At 47.9% G+C, this 18094-nt stretch overlaps 1 protein-coding gene across 2 annotated transcripts in view; it reads left to right on the forward strand.

The window, feature by feature from the left end:
• The window catches only part of SLBP (stem-loop binding protein), an 84555-nt gene that overhangs the window by 13677 nt on the left and 52784 nt on the right, over positions 1 to 18094 (forward strand). Inside the window, exons 3-4 of one of the 2 annotated variants that reach the window (XM_029592627.1) lie at positions 961 to 1068; positions 2103 to 2336. In XM_029592627.1, coding sequence (XP_029448487.1) covers positions 961 to 1068; positions 2103 to 2336 — 342 coding nt within the window. The remainder of the gene's footprint in view (positions 1 to 960; positions 1069 to 2102; positions 2337 to 18094) is intronic. The other variant, XM_029592630.1, reaches the window with a different exon arrangement.

An 18094-nucleotide genomic window follows, 5' to 3' on the forward strand; every position in this document is an offset into this window, starting at 1 on the left:
TCGTGGCCAGGCCTCATCGGCAGCAGCAGCCAATGACAGGGACAGCTGGGCTCAAGTCCCACCCAAGCCCCCAAAAAAGCGATTGACAGCAAAAATTGCCCAATAATAAGCAACCCATGAACTGAAAAAAAAAAAGTGAATCGCTAGGGGAAAAAAAGCCCAAACTCTCACGTGAGTTGACCAGGCGGCGAGTGACACACTAATGTGTAGCTACACAGTTTGGAAAGCTCTGGTCTAACCCGTGGTTGGACATGTGTCCACAATCCCTTATGCTATAAAAGTGCTTCCAAAACGCCCGTCCAGCCCCCCCCCCCCCCCCCCCCCCCCCCCCCCCCCCCCCGCGAAGGTGGTAGCGCTCATCACATGCAAATGCATGTTGATGAGGCTATTGGCTAGTCTTCCCCAATTAACGTGCACATTTTAACCTGTAAAAATAACGCTTCCCATAGCAGGTATTAATTCTTGAGGAGCCCAAAAAATAACAGAAAACCAGAAAATACTACCTTTGTTTCTTTTTTGGTTCCTCTGACTTAATATCTGTACGATATTAGGCAAGAGGAACCGAAGTAGGAGAATAAAAAAAAAAAAGTGTACCAGTTGTCAAAACTGAGTGTCCATTTTCCTAACTGGCTGACAGTTACCTCTGCTGGACGTCCGCTGCTGAGGAGGCGCGAGGGGTGCGCAGTTTCCCCTAGCACCTCATTTTTACTGCTGCATTGGATTTAAATACTATATTCGGCACCCAGGAGAGATAGATAAGCACACATTAAGGGAGTGAGCGCTCAATCATGAGCGCTGCCGATATTGCATCTGCTTGTTTATTAGGTAAAGGTAAATTTCTTCAATGCATTCAAGTGAATTAACACAAACTATGCTACTTTTATTCATACTCCTGATAACTACTCACCAATGTATTATGACTCTGATCTAGTCAGAAATTTTAATTTTTTTTTTCATTAGTTTCACTACACCAGAAAGCCACAGGCCACTGCCAAGATGTACAGACTGGGGGACTGTGGTGGAAGAAGAAGAAAAAATGAGAACGAGTGTTAACATAGAAATGGCAAGGTAAGGGAATATCAAGTGAGGGTGTCTATAATGGGTAGTCAGGAGCTTTGCATGCTAAGATTTGTGATGGTGATCTACATGCACTATCCACAATAGAAATAGCTTAATTAGTGTTAACTATTTCATCCTGAAGTTTTGGAAGGTTTGTAAATATTGGAGCTTTGAGGTTTTTTGGGGGGAATTTTTTTAATACCCAAAAAGTGTTCTAAGTCTTCCATTTAAGTAGTTAAATTGCCTAGCAATTCCACCTTTTGTATAGTTACCTTTTTGACTGAATATTTAATCCTAATTTGGATAGATGTAAATTCTGTCCCACATATTCCTAACACTTATCTGCCTTAACTGTACCTTGGACAAGCCAGATGAATAGTCCCATATGTGAATGATATTGCATCGCACCATACGGATTGTCAACTCATTTTCTAAAAGCATAGGCTTTGCACATGTGCCATAGACTCTATACCAGGCAGATACTGTTACCTCTTAAAGTGTGCATGCGAGCAAAGGCTCTGGACCCTGTACACACAGTTGAGAAGAGCACGCACAAGCTGCTCTTGTGTTGCAGCTGGGCAGATTAAGGAGCACCAACCAGTAGGACACCAAGTCGCTTACCCCCCCTCCCATGCTGGTTGCCTCCCTTTGGCTCTTCCCCTGCAGGCTGCATGCAGTAGACCACCATGGAGATCAGATGTGCAGTCCCTGCATGATAAAATTAATGTAACCATGGACCTTGGGAGCTGAATCTGGCCAGTTAGTAACAGCAGAGCTGCAGAGGCATGCAGAGGAGAAAGCTGCCGATTGGCAAGAACAGCAGCACTTCTCTGCTCACCTGAGACTGTTTCCTCTTGACTGCCTGGCAGTGATTGTCAATTTTGACCTGGGCAGGAAAAGTCTGCCTTTCCTCTGTATTCCCACACTAAGAGCTTTGCCAGGCATTCCCTACATTGCTAAGCAAAAGGGATAGGGCGGCCAATCGGGGGACGGGGGGATTGGCCTATAGTAGGTTGGTTGCTATAGAGATGTGGTTTCCTCAGCTTCCTGGCCCGCAGCTGGAGCAAAGAAGAGGGGCTGCTATGGTCCAGAGAGAAGCTTGGCAAGGCCGCGGTGAAGCCTATCCCACTGCAGCCAGAAGACCTGCAAGGCCATGGCGGAGCCCATCTGTCGCAGCCAGAAGAAAGGCTTGGTAGGGCCGCAGTAGAGCCCATCCCACCGCAGCTGGAAGACAGGCCTGCGAGGCAGTACAGAGTCCATCCACCCACCACCTCAAGGTATAGTGCAGCTGCAGTGCCACCAATATTGTCTCCTCCCACCATCTCTCCATTAGTGAGGGAACAGCTGGTCATCCAGTAAGCAGCTTAAGACAAGGCCTAGAAGAAAGGGGGAGACTAAGTTTGTGTGTGTGTGAGAGAGAGAGCCTGTGTGTATGAGTGAGTCTGAGACCTTGCATGTGTGAGAGCTTGTCTGTGAACCTGTATGTGTAAGAGTGATGTATTTTATTTACAATGCTATGAATTTTTAAAATTATTGGATGTTAAGTCAGCTGTTCTGAAATGGCTTGATTTCCTATAATGTAGCAGATGGACTCGGGACCAATGGGTATATAACTCCTGATAGTAGTTGGAGACGGATCAGATTTCAATCTGACGTCAGCCCTAGTACATATACCCCTGCAGGAAGTGCAGCCCTTCAGTATTTTCCGTCTCCATAGCAGTCAGGGACTCTATGCACGCTCGCACACAGAGTAATTTCATCAAAGAAAACCAAAAGAATGTGAAGAAATCTTACCTCTACAGGCGAGCCCCACTCTCCTGTGGTGTCACCCATTGGGTCCCTCCCCCAGTTGAGAGTTCCTGAGGTGATTTCCGCGATGCCTCGGGCCGGCGGCCAAACCTCGGCGGGGACCTTGCACCCGACATCTGGTGAGGCTGAGAGGCAGCGGGTGCAACCTTGAGCACGGCGAAGGTATTTCTCTCTCCCCCCCCCCCCCCCCCCCCCCCCCCCCCACAAAGGCGAGCCGTGCGCACAAGTACTGTGCGCACACGTAGCCTCACGCTTACTGTGCTGTGCGTACAACAGCACGCACAACTCCCCGAGTGCGCAACAAACCTACACGCACAGCTCCAACACACTGGAGCGTACAACTGTAGCTTACGTGCACAAGCCATGGCACCACCGGAAAAGAAACTCAAGGCTCAGGACCTTTGCCCAGCATGCCACATTAGAGCTGCACAGCATGAGGAGGCCACGGCCCTGTGTATACAGTGCGAAGAGGCCCTAGGGGATCCAACTCATGGCCCTCCCCAGCTGGTACCGGGTTCCAGCCTCTCGAACAGTACACTGGACCTAGCATTGCACAGCGGGCCCCCCCCTCAAATTGGGCTTCCCAGGGACACGGCACCCCTTAGTCTATACCCAGCATCTATCTCCTGGGTGGAATTCTTCAAAGGTCTGCATACCTTCGTCCACATGCAACCGAGGCCTCCTATAACATGGCCACAAGCTCCACCAGAGGACCTCAACGTCCCGGGACCCTCTATGCCCAGGGAAGTGATCTCACCGTCCAGAAGCCCCACCTTCGGGGACACGGACAACTCGGATGAAGATTCAGAACCCCTGGAAGAAGGGGAACTCCCGGGGACAGAGACCCACCAAACCATGAGACGCTTCTTCACCAAGGACGAGCTTCCAGACCTGGTCACACACAGCTTAAGAGCTTGCTATCCCGGGCACAAGTACCTCAGGGGAACCTAAGACGAACCCCTCTACTAGAGGGAATCCGTCAGACTTCCTGTCATTTCCCACTATTACAAGCTGTCCAGCAACTGATTGACCTGGAATGGGATGCCCCGGAATCTACATTCAAAGGGGGCATGCTCTGGCAGCCATATACCCTCTGGACCCAGCCGCCAAAGATCTCCTGGCATGTCTGAAAGTGCATGCCATGGTCTGCGCGGTCTCAAAGCGCACTACTATCCCAGTGGAGGGAGGAGCAGCACTCAAGGATGCTCAAGACAGACGTCTGGAATCTATCCTCAAACAGTCCTTTGACATTTCCGCTATGTCTTTATAGATCACGGCCTGCTGTGCCGTGGTGACACGAGCCTGCTTATCACAGACCAGGAACAACACTCCCGGGGAGGCCCTGGAACCAGCAGTATCATTCCTCGCGGATGCTGCTTCTGATCTGGTGCACGTGGCAGCCAGAAGACAACTCTGGCTCTGAAACTAGTCTGCCGATGCATCCTCCTAAACGAGACTCACAAGTATACCCTTCAAGGGAACCCTCCTGTTCGGAAGCGAACTAGAGAAACTAGCCAACAAATGGGGCGAGTCCCCACTGCTGCAGCTACTGGAGGACAGGAATAAGAGAAACCAGCGATCCTTCCCCCCCCGAACTTCCAGGGGCAGAGGATCGCAGCGCTTCAACCCATATAGAAGCGCATATCAAGCGGCCCTCCCCACAGGCCGAAGCCAGTCCTTTCGGAACAAGCACAACAAAAGGGGAGCCAGCTTGGCCCCAGCCGCATCCCACAATGAAAATCAGCCGACCCGTCCAAAGGAAGAAGCCATGGGGGCAGACTTGCCCTATTCTACCAAAGATGGGTCGAGAGAACTTCGGACAAGTGGGTCTATCCATCATTCGAGAGGGATATTATGTGGATTTCCACCACCTCCCCCTGGACAAGTTTGTGGAATCCCCCTGCCACGACCCTTCCAAGAGGATGGCAGTGGAAGCTACACTGACCAGATTGCTAGCCTTAAGAGGCTATAACACCGATGCCTCCACAACAAATACTGGACATTATTCCATCTATTTTATCGTCCCCAAGAAAGAAGGAATGTTCAGGCCATCCTGGACCTCATGGTGGTCAACAATCACGTGAAGATTCCTCGCTTCCACATGGAAACCCTACGCTCAGTAATAAGGGTGATACAACCGGGAGAGTTCCTTACATCCCTGGATCTGTCGGAAGCCTACCTACACATTCCGATCCATCAAGAGCATCAGTGTTTTCTACGGTTCTCAATCCTGGACAGTCACTACCAGTTCCGGTCACTACCATTCGGTTTAGCCACTGCACCCCAGATGTTCACTAAGATCATAGTGGTGGTGGCAGTAACACTGAGGAAGGAAGGAATCCGCGTACACAGTTATCTAGACGATTGGCTGGTCAGGGCAAAATCCCCAGAGGAAAGCCACCAGGCAACCAACAGCCAAAATTCTACTGGAGAGCCTCGGGTGAGTGGTCAACACAAACAAGAGCTGTCTGCAGCCCTCCCAATTTCTAGAATACTTGGGAATCTGGTTCGACACCAAACAAGGTCATCCTGACACCAACAAAGAGATCAAAACAGATGACCCAGTTATGAACCCTGTTGAGCGAACTTCGCCCCACAGCATGGGACAACCTATAAGTCCTCGGCCTCATGGCATCCACACTGGAAGTAGTGCCATGGGCAAGAGCTCACATGAGACCCCTACAACACTGATTACTATCACGATAGAATCCACTGTCCCAGAACTACACCGTATGTCTTCAACTCCCGGACAGAGTTCGGACCCAACTACGATGGCTACAAGATGGCCATCTGAGCCAGGGAACGAGACTATCCTCACCACCCTGGATCCTGCTCACCACGTATGCCAGCCTACGAGGATGGGGAGTACACTGCCAGGAGCTTAACCGCCCAAGGGCAATGGAACAAAGAAGAGTCGGGATGGAACATCAATTGCCTAGAAGCCCGGGCAGTCAGACTAGCGTGCCTACGGTTCGGTCGCAGACTGAGACAAAGTGGTCAGAGTAATGTTGGACAGTGGCCTACATCAACAGTCAGGGAGGAACCTGAAGCCAAAAGGTGTCTCTGGAAATAGACCCTCCCCCTAATGTCATGGGCGGAAGCGAATCTTCAAGAGATCTCGGCCATCCATGTCGCTGCAGATTACCTCGGCAGAGAAAGTCTAGACCCAGGAGAATGGAGGTTGTTGACCACAGCATTCCAATTGATAGTAAATTGTTGGGGAACACCAACCATGGACCTCCTGGCAAACCGGTCCAAAGCCCAAGTGCCCAGTTTCTTCAGCTGCAGGCAGGAACCCCAGTCCCAGGGAATCTATACCACAGGAAACTTATTATACACCTTCCTGCTGTGGCCCCTATTGGGCGCAGTCATCCACAAGATAGAACACCACAGGGGATCAGTACTTCTAGTGGCTCCAGACTGGCCAAGAAGACCATGGTACGCAGACATGCGAAGACTGCTGACAGGGAGCCCCCTCCCACTACCTCCACCCAGAGACCTGCTCTAACAGGGACCGATCCTCCATGAGGATCCAGCTTTATTCTCTCTTACGGCCTGGCTATTGAGAGAACTCTCCTGAGGAAGAGCGGATACTCGGGGGCAGTAATTGACACCCTACTCAGAGCACGCAAGTTCTCCACATCCCTAACATAAGGATTTGGAGAATATTCGAAGCCTGGTGCGAGGACCGTGACATCATACCACAGTCAGTCAAAATTCCTGCGATTTTGGAATTCTTGCAAAACGGACTACAGAAGGGATTCTCAACTCCATCAAGGTACAGGTGGCTGCATTGTCATGCTACGGAACCAAGAGCGAGAGTGGCAGCATAGCCTCTCACCCGGATGTCTCCCACTTTCTGAAAAGGAGTCAAGCAGATCCGACCACCCCTAAAGTGGCCGGTTCCTTCTTAGCAGGAACCTTTTTCAGACTTCTCCGCAGCCTGTCTCTCAGACTATTAACACTGAAGACAGCCTTCCTGCTGGCAGTCTTGTTTGGCCCGTCATATATCCGAGCTACAAGCACTGTCCTGCTGGGAGCCGTTCCTCAGACTCAACCCGGGAACCATCCAGTTACGCACAGTTCCGTCGTTCCTCCCCAAAGTGGTGTCTCACTTCCATCTCAAACAATCTTGCTACCATCGCCAGACGAGAATAAGAATTTGGAAGAGGCTCGCAGTCTACGCCATCTCAATGTCTGCAGACTCCTAGTCCAATACCTGGAATCTGTATGAAAGAAGGACCATCTATTTGTCCTTCACAGCAGGAAGAAGCAAGGGGAAGTGACCTTGCGAGCAACCATAGCCCGCAGGATCAAAGAAATCAAGGCGGCCTACATAGAAGCAGGCAAGCCACCGCCTTTACAAGTCAAGGCCCATTTCACTAGAGCCCAGGCAGTGTCCTGGGCAGAAACAAAGATGCTGTCACCCACCGAGATCTGTCGGGTGGCGACATGGTCCTCCATCCACACCTTCAGGTTTTACCACCTGGATGTTCAGGCTCGAGAGGACACAGCATTTGCAAGGGCAGTACTAAGTGGGTCATGGGCAGCCTCCCACCCAGTTCAGGAGTAGCTTTTTTACATCCCATTGGTCCCGAGTCCATCTGCTACATGCTAGGAAATGGAGAAATTACTTACCTGATAATTTCGTTTTCCTTAGTGTAGACAGATGGACTCAGCATCCCACCCACGGCTGCCTTTATTCATGGAATCATCGAGTAACATCAGACAGCGAATGATTCACTGGTAAGCCATGCCTTTCTCCAACTAGAACACCCATCCTACTGGGTGTCGATGCTTCTCTGTTGAGGGCACTGGCGGTCTCCAGCTATAACCAATTCAACCAGTTCAAATTAAGTTGTTCAAATTATTCAGTCATTCATATATCCACAGTTGCTTTTCAAGAAGAATACTGAAGAGCTGCACTTCCTGCAGGGGTATATGTACTAGGGCTGATGTCAGAAATCTGATCAGTCTCCAACTGCTATCAGGAGTACATTATACCCATTGGTCCTGAGTCCATCCTTATACACTAAGGAAAACGAAATTATCAGGTAAGTAATTTCTCCATTTGTGAGGAATGTTTGTTTTTTCCATTGTTGTACTACATAATTGGGCTTGTAGATTTCAGAGCATGTGTATCAGCAATAGAGAATGAGCGAGCCAATGAGTGTGTGTGTGTGTGTGCAAAATAACTAAGCCAGTGAACATGTGTGAGCAATAGCGAGTCAATGAACTGAGCTACCATGTTTCATGACTTATTCCGACCAAAACAAATGTTGAGTTTTCGTAAGTATTACTAGATGCAATAAATTTTTTCCTGTAGATAAGCAGGCTGAATTAGCCATGCTGTCTGGGTGTGCCCTCTGGTGGCCCAGTGCAGGAATTTCTCCTAGAACATTCAAACTTTGCTCCTATATGCCTGCATGGTGCCTTCCTGCAGGCCTGGCTGTCTCTCCTCAGTTTTTTGCTTTCCCGCGCTGCAGTGGTTGCAGGAAAAGGTGTTCCAGGGTGCAATGCTAAGATCCAGCAGCACCAATTTTACATAATGCAGAATTTATACAAATACTTTTAAAAGATGAAATCTGATGCACAACAGCCTGCAGATGATAGTCCGCAGAGACAAGGTATAGCGGACATGGAAGAGGGATTGTCATCTGCTCAGCACAATTTACATAGGGTTTGATACATAGGCCTGCCCTTCGGCAACAGCCATTGTGGCCAGAAGGATGGCATGGCTCCAAGCAAGTGTAATTGCGAAGAAGTCCACGACAAGCTCACGGACCTTCCATGTGACAGGGAGAGCTTGTACGGAGAGAAGCTTCAAGAAATGGTATCCCAACTTAAAGAGCAGAGAATGGCCGAGTCATCACTCATGTCATGTCGCCCACTAACCAAGCAATGACAAAGCATTACTATCAGCCTATTGGAAACCATTTTTTCTCATACATTCTCCACCATACCAGCAGATTGCAATCACAGTAGACCCTATCTCGAGGACTGAATCGTTCTCAGCAAGTGTCAAAGCCGCACCAGCCTCCTAGTCAAAAATCCCAACAGTCTTTGAGCCTGGTCAGGCCACAGCTACAAGTACCTGTGGGCGGATGCCTAGTTTCTTTTTGTTGGGTCCTCAACATTTATCAAGAATGGTTATTGCTTAAATTTTCAAACAGTTCCTGTGTTACCACATCTTGTTTCGCTATCACGAGGAAAAGGGAGTTATCCCAGGACAAGCAGGATGATAGTCCTCACATGGGTGATGTCACTGGACAGAGCCCTATCACGGAAAACTTTGTCAAAAGTTTCTAGAAACAGTGTGGCAGTCAAAAGTTTGTAGAAACTTTTGACTGGCACACTGAGCATGCCATGATCCCTCGAGCCACAGGGGTCTCCCTTAAGTTTTTTGTTTTTTTTTCCCGCGCTGCAGTTTGCCTCGCATTTAAGGAGCTCTGTGAGTTCTCTCACAAATTTTTCCTTATGGAAAATTAAAATTTTCTTTAAAAACAAATTTCCCTATAAGGGTCTCCCTTCGACAACGTATTCGGTGAGTACAGTTTCAGGCATTTTTTCAATCTGTTCCTGCTACCTCACATCGGTACCCGCAGGCCACAGACTATTTCCCGGCCTTATTTTTAAACATGGCCACGGGATTCAGGAAGTGTCCAAATTGTCCCCGAACCATGTTGATAACAGACCCACATGAGATCTGTGTACTTTGCCTCGGATCCAGTCACAATGTCAGTGTATGTTCGACCTGCGCTCAAATGACTCCGAAGGGCAGGCGTGCCCAGCTGGACAAAATGGAAGATCTCTTCAAAAAGGTCACTCCATCGACTTCCACACAGTCGTCAACGAAGACACTTCCTTCTTCCCCGAAAAGCACAGAGGAAAGAAGAAAACCGGTGACTGTCCGTCTCTTGACTCCGGGAGCATCGGTGGCTGCTTCTTTGATGTCAGGTAAAGAGCATCGAGAGAAACGACGTCATCGAGACGACTCCATTCCATCTGGAGGACCAGTTACTGCATCGATGGCCATCGAGCCATTAGTGAAACTAGTCCGGGTACATGAGCCTCCATGCCCCTCTGTACCTGAGGTACCGAGGCGCTCTCTACCGGGATTGGTGTTAGAGATTGAGCCACCACATTCACGTGTGGCTGAGCCTACATTCATATTGCCTTCCGTTTGGAGCACCAGTTTTTCTGTGTTTTGCAGTGTTGGGCGACATTATCAGTGTCGGGTGCTGCCTTTTTATCTAGTTGCCACCTCAAGAACGTTTTCCAAGTTTATGGTTGTAGCGGTGGCGTTGAGAAGAGATGGGATCCTGGTACACCCGTATTTGGATGACTGGCTGATTTGAGCCCAAGTTTCAGGAAGAGAGCTGCCTGGTGACCTGCAAGGTGATCTCCTTGTTGCAGGAGTTTGGTTGGGTGGTGACCCAGGCTAAGAGCAGTCTTCACTCATCTGTTGTCGGAGTATCTGGGTGTTCAGGACAAAGGTTTCCTGCCAGAAGCTTGGATTCAGAAATTGATGTCACAGGTGTCAGTTGGTGAGCACTATATGCCCGCCAGTGTGGTCCTATCTGCAGATGCTCTGTTTGGCAGCAACCCTGGAAGTGGTGCCGTGGGCGAAGGTCCATATGCACTCCTCTTCAGTGCTCACTGCTGTCTTGTTGGAGCCTGCAGTCTCAGGACTATTTGGGTTGGTTCCACTTGCTGATGGAAGTCTGCTCTCGCCTCCTGTGGTGGTTGCAGGAAGCTCATCTGAGAGAGGGTATTTTCCTTGACTTCCCTGAACTTGTTGATATTCATGACAGATGTGAGTGTCCAGGGTTGGGGAGCTCACTGTCAGGAGTTTGACGGTCCAAGGATGTTGGGAAGCCGAAGAGTCCCTCTGGAGCATCAATCGCCTGGAAACCCGGGCAGTTCGGTTGCTATGCTTGCAGTTCAGCCACAAAATGCAGGGTCAAGCAGTCCAAGTGATGTCTGACAGTGCAACGATGGTGGCCTACATCAATCGACAGGGTGGATGCAAGAGCCAGTAAATATCGCAGGAAATAGACCGACTTATGGATTGGGCAGAAGGGCATCTACAGATCTCGGCCTCTCACTTTGCAGGAAAAGACAACGCAAGAGCAGACTTTCTCAGTACGGAGAATCGACCCAGGAGAATGGGTATTGTCGGATGAGGCATTTCAGCTGATAGTGGATTGCTGGGGCCTTCTGTTCTTACACCTGCTGGTGACTTTTCGCAATGTGAATGTTCCTTGATTCCTCAGTCGCAGGAGCAATCCGTGGTCCCTGGGTATAGATGCTTTCATACAGATCAGGCTGGAGGGTTGCTTTATGCCTTTCACTTGTAGCCCTTGTTGAGCAGAATAGTTCACTGGATTGAAGGCCAAAGGGAGATGGTACTCCTGATGGCACCAGTTTGGCCAAGAAGACCAAGGTTTGCTGATCTGTGAAGATTCCTGGTGGAGACCCCCTTGTCTTCCTCTACCCAAGAATCTGTTGCAGCAGGGAACTGTCCTTTTACGAAGATCCCAACACTGTCTTGCAGTTTGGCCCTTGAGAGGGCATGCTTGTTGAAGCATGTGTATTCTTCTGTGGTGATTGCAACCTTGCTTCATGCTCGGAAATTCTTCTTCCTTGGCCTGTGTGCAGGTTTGGAGAATGTTTGAGGCTTGGTGTGAGGGTCAAGGTGTTCTTCCTTGTTCGGTTAAGATCCCACTCATTCTGGAATTTTTTTGCAGGGTGGGTTAAATGATGGATTGGCTCTTAATTCCTTGAAGGTACAGGTTGTGGCTATTGCTGCCTTCAGAGGCCCTGTGAATGGTGATTCCTTGTCTCATCCTAATATGGCCTGTTTTTTGAAGGGAGTAAAGCATCTTCAGCCTCCCTTGTGGTTACTGGTTTCATAGTGGAGTCTTAATTTGGTGCTGGATTCTTGCCTGGCCCTATGTTCCATCTGCTGCGTAGCCTTTCCTTGTGGTCATTGATCTTGAAGACAGTGTCCTGGTGGCTGTATGTTCTGCGCATAGAATTTCTGAGCTGTGGGCCTAGTCTTGCCAGGAGCTGTTCCTTTGGGTGACTTCAGGAGTGTTACAGCTGAGTACTGTTCTATCCTTCTTGCCTAACATGGTTTTGGAATTTCTTTTGAGTTAATCAACTTCCTTGCCATCCCTGAATAAGGTCAGTGACGTGGAGGAGTATTGCCTCCTGCATCTCTTGGATGCCAAGAGACTTGTCGTACGGTATTTGGAGCTTTTTGAACCTTTCCGAAAGACGGATTGCCTGTTTGTCCTTCATGGTGGAAGGATGCAGGGCAAGCCAGCTTCACAGGCTACAATAACTTGCTGGATTAAAGAGGTAGTCACAGCTGCATATGTAGAGGTTGAAAAGCCGTTGCTTACTCAGGTGAAGACTCATTCCATTAAGGCTCAAGCAGTGCCATGGGTGGAGTTTAGATTCTCCTGTCGACAATTGCCAAGCTGCAACGTGGTCTTCCTTATGTACTTTTTTCCAGGTTTTACTGTCTGAATGTGCAGGCACGGGAGGACGCTGTCTTTGCACATGTGATGTTGCCTGGACCACAGGCAGCCTTCTCACCCTGTTCCGGGAGTAGCTTTGGTACATACCACTTGTCCTGAGTCCATCTGCCTAAAAGCGAGGAAAGGAGAAATTACTACTTACCTGATAATTTTGTTTTAATTAGTGTAGACAGATGAACTTACCTTCCAACCCATGGCTGCAGATTGATTGTGTCAGCAGTCCTCCTGTGGGGCTGTGTGTTTCAGGGGATTACTAGTAGGTGTTCATCCAGTCCCTAGATTGGGGTACATAGTTCCTTGCTTGAGTTCAGTGTTCTTGTTTGAGTACAGTAATGGTTGACTGTTTATTAATCAAGTTTTTTGCTAGTCTGTACACAGTTGCTTTTGGAGAGAATATTGGCAGGCTGGGGTCACTGCAGGAGTATATATACTGTGATGTCAGCTTGCTCCATCTCCATCTGCTGTCAGGAGAGCATAACCCACTTCAAGGAAACAAAATTATCAGGTATGTAATTTCTCCTTACTCAGGAAGCAGGTAGTGGGAGCAAGAGCTGCAGACTCTGAGCATAAGGTTCCTAAGTCTTGCCCTAATTATTTTAGCCCACTGGTGGTCTACTGGTTCTGAAAATGGGGTGCAGGAGACTTGCTGTCCAAAAAAGAAGTCTGCAGGAGCACATGGAGACCATGCTATTGCTGTTGTTGATACAGTCAAGGGTATAACCTAGATTTCCATTTATGTGCATACCTTGATGTCCAGGGGCGTTATTACTGCATCAAGACTGCTATCTTTGTAAGGCACCAAACCAACACCTCCCTGACTGTTAATACTGATTACGTCAAGCCCATCAATAACTAGCTTAACTGTCAATGGGGTGAATCTTTAATACTAATTCTCTATGTCCATAAATTACCAGCTTCACTGCAAGAGGTTCTTATGGAGTTTGTGGGATTGCCTAACCTCTCTCTTTTCACCTAGAAAGCACCCTTTCCATTGACTCAGCATTAACCATTAATATTGCCTGTTATCTTTAATTATGACTGTCAAAATCATTCAGATTGAATTGAGCAAGCTATTTCAATCTGTCATCCCTTTACCAAAATAGTTGACACAGCTCATGAAAGCTAGCAGTCTCTGTAGTGAGAAAGCTGGCTTGAAGACTTGGTTGAGATCTCTTGCTCAGATTATTTTGGGTCAAATTTTGAGACTTTGAACTAGCTAATGAATCCAGTGACCCATTCTCAGAAAACAAAAAACATCTTTGGTGCTAATTGTAGTCTTGGAAGTTGAGGTAAATTATCAGGGGCTGGCCAGAGAATGCTGAGTGGGGGGGGGAGAGAAGTGATAGTTCCTCAAGCAGTTCTCCCCCCTACCTGTAGTGCCAGACTCTGGATCCACTGTAGTTTTGGGATCAAGCATTGGAGCCAGGACACGCCTGAGCCACCTTTCCCTCCCTGAACTTGTTGACAAAGAAAACCAACTGCCATTTGACACCTTTGTTGTGGTTAGCATTAGCTGTGCAGGAGTGATCAGTTCTCTGCACTGTTGAAGCAGAAGCTTGTGGTGGAGCTGGTTGCAATCAAGGAAGGGGGGAAGCTCTGGCACATGTGGGGCCCAGAGGAGACTCAAAGTGCCATCATTTCGGGTTCAGAAGGTGCCCTTGTCATCTTCTCACCTATTCTATCCACACTCTAGAACCACTAGAGTTCTCAGTATTGTGTGCTCAGAGCACCCAGCTCAGGTCTCTCTCCCACTGCTTCTGGAAATGTCAGATCTCCTTGATTGTGGTGTTGATCTCCATGTGACCCCCAAGTACAGGTAATCTAGAAGGAAGCTAGTTCTTTAAATTCAGTGCATGCCTCCTAAGATTCTTATTCTCTAAGAATAGGATGTTTCCTCAGCTCTGGCCCAGAGGTCAAGCCTGTGTATCACATCATGGAACTGATGAAAATTTTCTTTATTATTTTGGCCGGTGACCAGACAGGATACTTTTCAACCTCTCCTGTAAGGGCGATTAATTGCATAAGGGTCAGTCTCTTCCACTTCATTGCCACAGTTTCTTGTATCAGAATTGCCAGTGAAAAGCCTGCTTCTGCGTAAACTGTCTCCTCTGTGGTGGAGTCCATCCAGTATTCAGAGGATGAAGTGCAGGGCATGCCCTGCTCAGACTTTATCCTTGAGTTTTCCTCTTCAAGGTGACAGACATCTCCAACTCAATCACAATCTTTATCGGGGTACAGGGTTAGTATCCCACCACCACTTGTTTCAGAGGATTGGTCTATAGGGATCAACTCTGATCAGTTACCTGATCTGCTGGAGCATTCATCTCCACCAGAAGAACTTAAACTATAATTCTGGACAAGTTGGGGAAGGTCATTAGTGTCAGTATTGGGAGGGACAAGGACCTAAACATGGAGGTTTTTGGCTTACTTCAGATCCTGGAAAACCCCTTCTGTCCAATGACAAAGCCTGGTACATCAAATTCTTCAGGACCTGAGAATGAGATAATCCACCCTCTTGCCAACTAGGAAGCTGGATTTCAAATCAGAATTAAGCAGGCTCTGGAAAGTATTCCAGAGTTCAATATTGAATTCCCGCATTGCGGCTTACCAACTTTAAGGCAAATACAATATTTGTGTGGGAAAAAACGGGTGCTCATGATTGAGTACCTGCTTTCCTAACGTGTACCCATCCACTTCTCCCGAGCACGTGATGCAGTAGGCTAATGAGCCGCTGCATTAAAAAGGTTTTAGGAATAAATTATGCATCCCTAGCGCTTTCTTGGCATCAGGCGCCCAGGAGAAGTGGCTACGCATGGGTTAGGAAAACAGATATTCGTAAAATTGAGTGTCTGTTTTCTTAACTTGACCACTGGGAAGACATTGTAACATTTTTTTTTCCCACATTGCTGCTTTCTGGGATCCTCAGACTTAATATCGCCACAGAAAAGCAGTATTTTTGGGATTTCTCAAGACTGCCAGCTCTGGGGCTGGCATTAATTTTTGAGTGTTAAAATGTGTGCGTTGGGGGTATTAGCTACTAGCCTCATCAACATAGCACTCATCACATGTAAATGCAATTAGCTATGTACTGGTTTGGATGCATGTTTTGAATGCATTGATCCCCTTATTACATAATGGGTTATATCCTGAGTGCACAGTATTGCATCTGTCGGTGGTACAATACTTTATGATTGCATGGACAAGTTGTAGCCCTCATGGAGTCCCTGGACAGGGAGCATGAAAGCTATTGCCAGGTTCTTGGATGCAGAATAGTGCAAAAGATGCTTTATCTGATCAGCATATGAATCTTTTGAAATAGCAGCCATGTCCTCTGCAGAAGTCATTGCATGCTAAATGGCCTGGTTAAGAGCAAGCAGTCTGCAGGATTACATCTGTGACAAGTTTGCTGGTATTTCTATGCTCTGGGGAGTATCTCTTTGGGTGCACAGTCACCCAGATTAAGGAGCAGTGTGGCTATTCAGTCCCTTTTGGTGAAGACAAATCTTCCTCCTCCAGGTGTACATGCTTTTAAGGGGTCCTTCTGTGACATTCCATCAATTTCAAGGGTATAGCATTCCACCTATGCCGCTGGCTAGAGGATGTATGTGAGAGACATCAACCTGAGATGTAACAGTAGACTAACCTAAGCCTGGGCTTAGTTTTTGATGTTAAATCTCTGACCCAGACCCCTCCAGTAATAGGGGAGAATTCAGTTTTTCCTTGAATAGAGGAAGATCATGAAAGACTGTTTAGTCCTCAGAATTGTGGAGTCTGGTTACTTTGTGTACTTCCAGCTTTGAGTACTACACCAATGTTTGGCCTTAATCTAGATCAGTTTTTTGGTTCAGTTTCATTGCAAGGTGGAGTCTCTCCTCAGTCAGTGGTCGATAGAACCTGTCCTTCCCAAAGAACGTAGCAAGGGCTTCTATTCCTGCTATTTTTTTTATCTCCAATATGTCAGAGGAATTGGGACGTATCTTGGATTTACAAAGCCTGAACAGGGTTGTTATGAGAGAAATTGAAGATGAGCGTTGTCCACACAGTGTTGCTCCTTTTAACCAAGGAGCATTCCTTTGCCCCATTCTGGATCTCAAGGAGGTCAACTGTCATTTGTGAACGACTCGTTTTTGCATGGAAACATTATGCTCTGTGAAAAGGACAGTACAGGCCGAGGGAGTTTCTTATGCCTCTGGAATCATCAGAGACGTATCTGCATTTCCCCATCTAGCTGGAGCATCAACTGTTTTCTGCATTTCGCTGTTTAGGAGCATCATTTTTTAGCACAACCTTTGTTTGGCCACCGTACCCAGAACCTTCTCCAAGGTCGAGGTGGTGGTAGCAGTTTGAGAGAGGGTGGCATTAAGAACATAAGTTGCCATGCTGAGTCAGAATAAGGGTCCATCAAGCCCAGCATCCTGTTTCCAACGGAGGCTAAACCAGGCTACAAGAACCTGGCAAGTACCCAAACAAGAAGATCCCATGCTACTGATGCCAGTAATAGCAGAGGCCATTCCCTAAGTCAACTTGATTGATAGCAGTTAATGGACTTCTCCAAGAACTTATCCAAACCTTTTTTGAACCCAACTACACTAACCACGTCCTCTGGCAAAAAATTTCAGAGCTTAATTGTGCTCGCTGTGAAAAAGAATGGTCTCCAATTAGTCTTAAATGTGCCCCCTGGTCCTTCTATTATCCAAAAGTGTAAATAACCGATTCACATCTACTTCTTAAAGACCTATCATATTTCCCCTTAGCAGTCTCTTCTCCAAGCTGAACAGGCCTAACCTTTAAAAAGTTTTTATTATGAGTTTTTGCCTCTACGGCCAACTTCATTCTGGTCCACCCGCACGTAAGACGTCTGGCTAATTTGGGACAAGAGCATGAAAGAGTGTTCAAGCCTCGCGCAAAGGTGATCTCCTTGCTACAGAAATTAGGTTGGGTGGTGAACTTGGCCAAGAGTGATCTGCATCCATCCCAGATACCGGAGTATCTCTGTGTTTGTTTTTGACACGAAGCAAGGCAGATTGTTCCTGCCAGAAATCCACATTCAGAAACTGACTCAGATGCGACTGACACAAACAATATGCCTGATGGCGTGGTCTTATCTACAGGTGCTTAGATTGGCAGCCAACATAGATGTGGTTCCTTGGGCAAGGGCATATGTGTCCTCTTCAGCGCACATGCCCTGCATGTTGGAGTCCACAGTCTCAGGACTACTCAATACGGCTTCAGTTACCGGTAGAGTTTAGCATCCAAATGTAGTGGTGGTTGCAAGAGGATCATCTAAGGAAGGGAGTTCCCCTACGAACACCAGACTGGCTAGTACTTATGAGAGATGCGAGCCTCCAGGGTTGGGGGGGGGGGGGCTCACTATCAGGAGTTGACAGTGCAGGGTCGCTGGGGTATAGAAAAGTCTTTCTGGAGCATCGGTCAGCTGGAAGTCCATGCCTTTTGGTTGGCATGCTTGTGATTCGTCGACCGTTTACAAGGTCAAGCAGTCCAAATGATGTCTGACATTGCGATGAGTGGTTTACATCAGTTGCCAGGGAGGAACCAAGAGCCAGCAAGTGTCGCAAGAAATAGTCCGGCTCATGGAATTGGCAGAAGTACATCTTCAGGAGATCTCAGCCTCACACATTGCTCCTGGTGGACTCTCCTCTGTTTACCGGTCCATAGGG

The sequence above is a fragment of the Rhinatrema bivittatum genome, chromosome 1, assembly GCF_901001135.1.
Source record: "Rhinatrema bivittatum chromosome 1, aRhiBiv1.1, whole genome shotgun sequence".
Lineage (NCBI taxonomy): Eukaryota > Metazoa > Chordata > Amphibia > Gymnophiona > Rhinatrematidae > Rhinatrema > Rhinatrema bivittatum.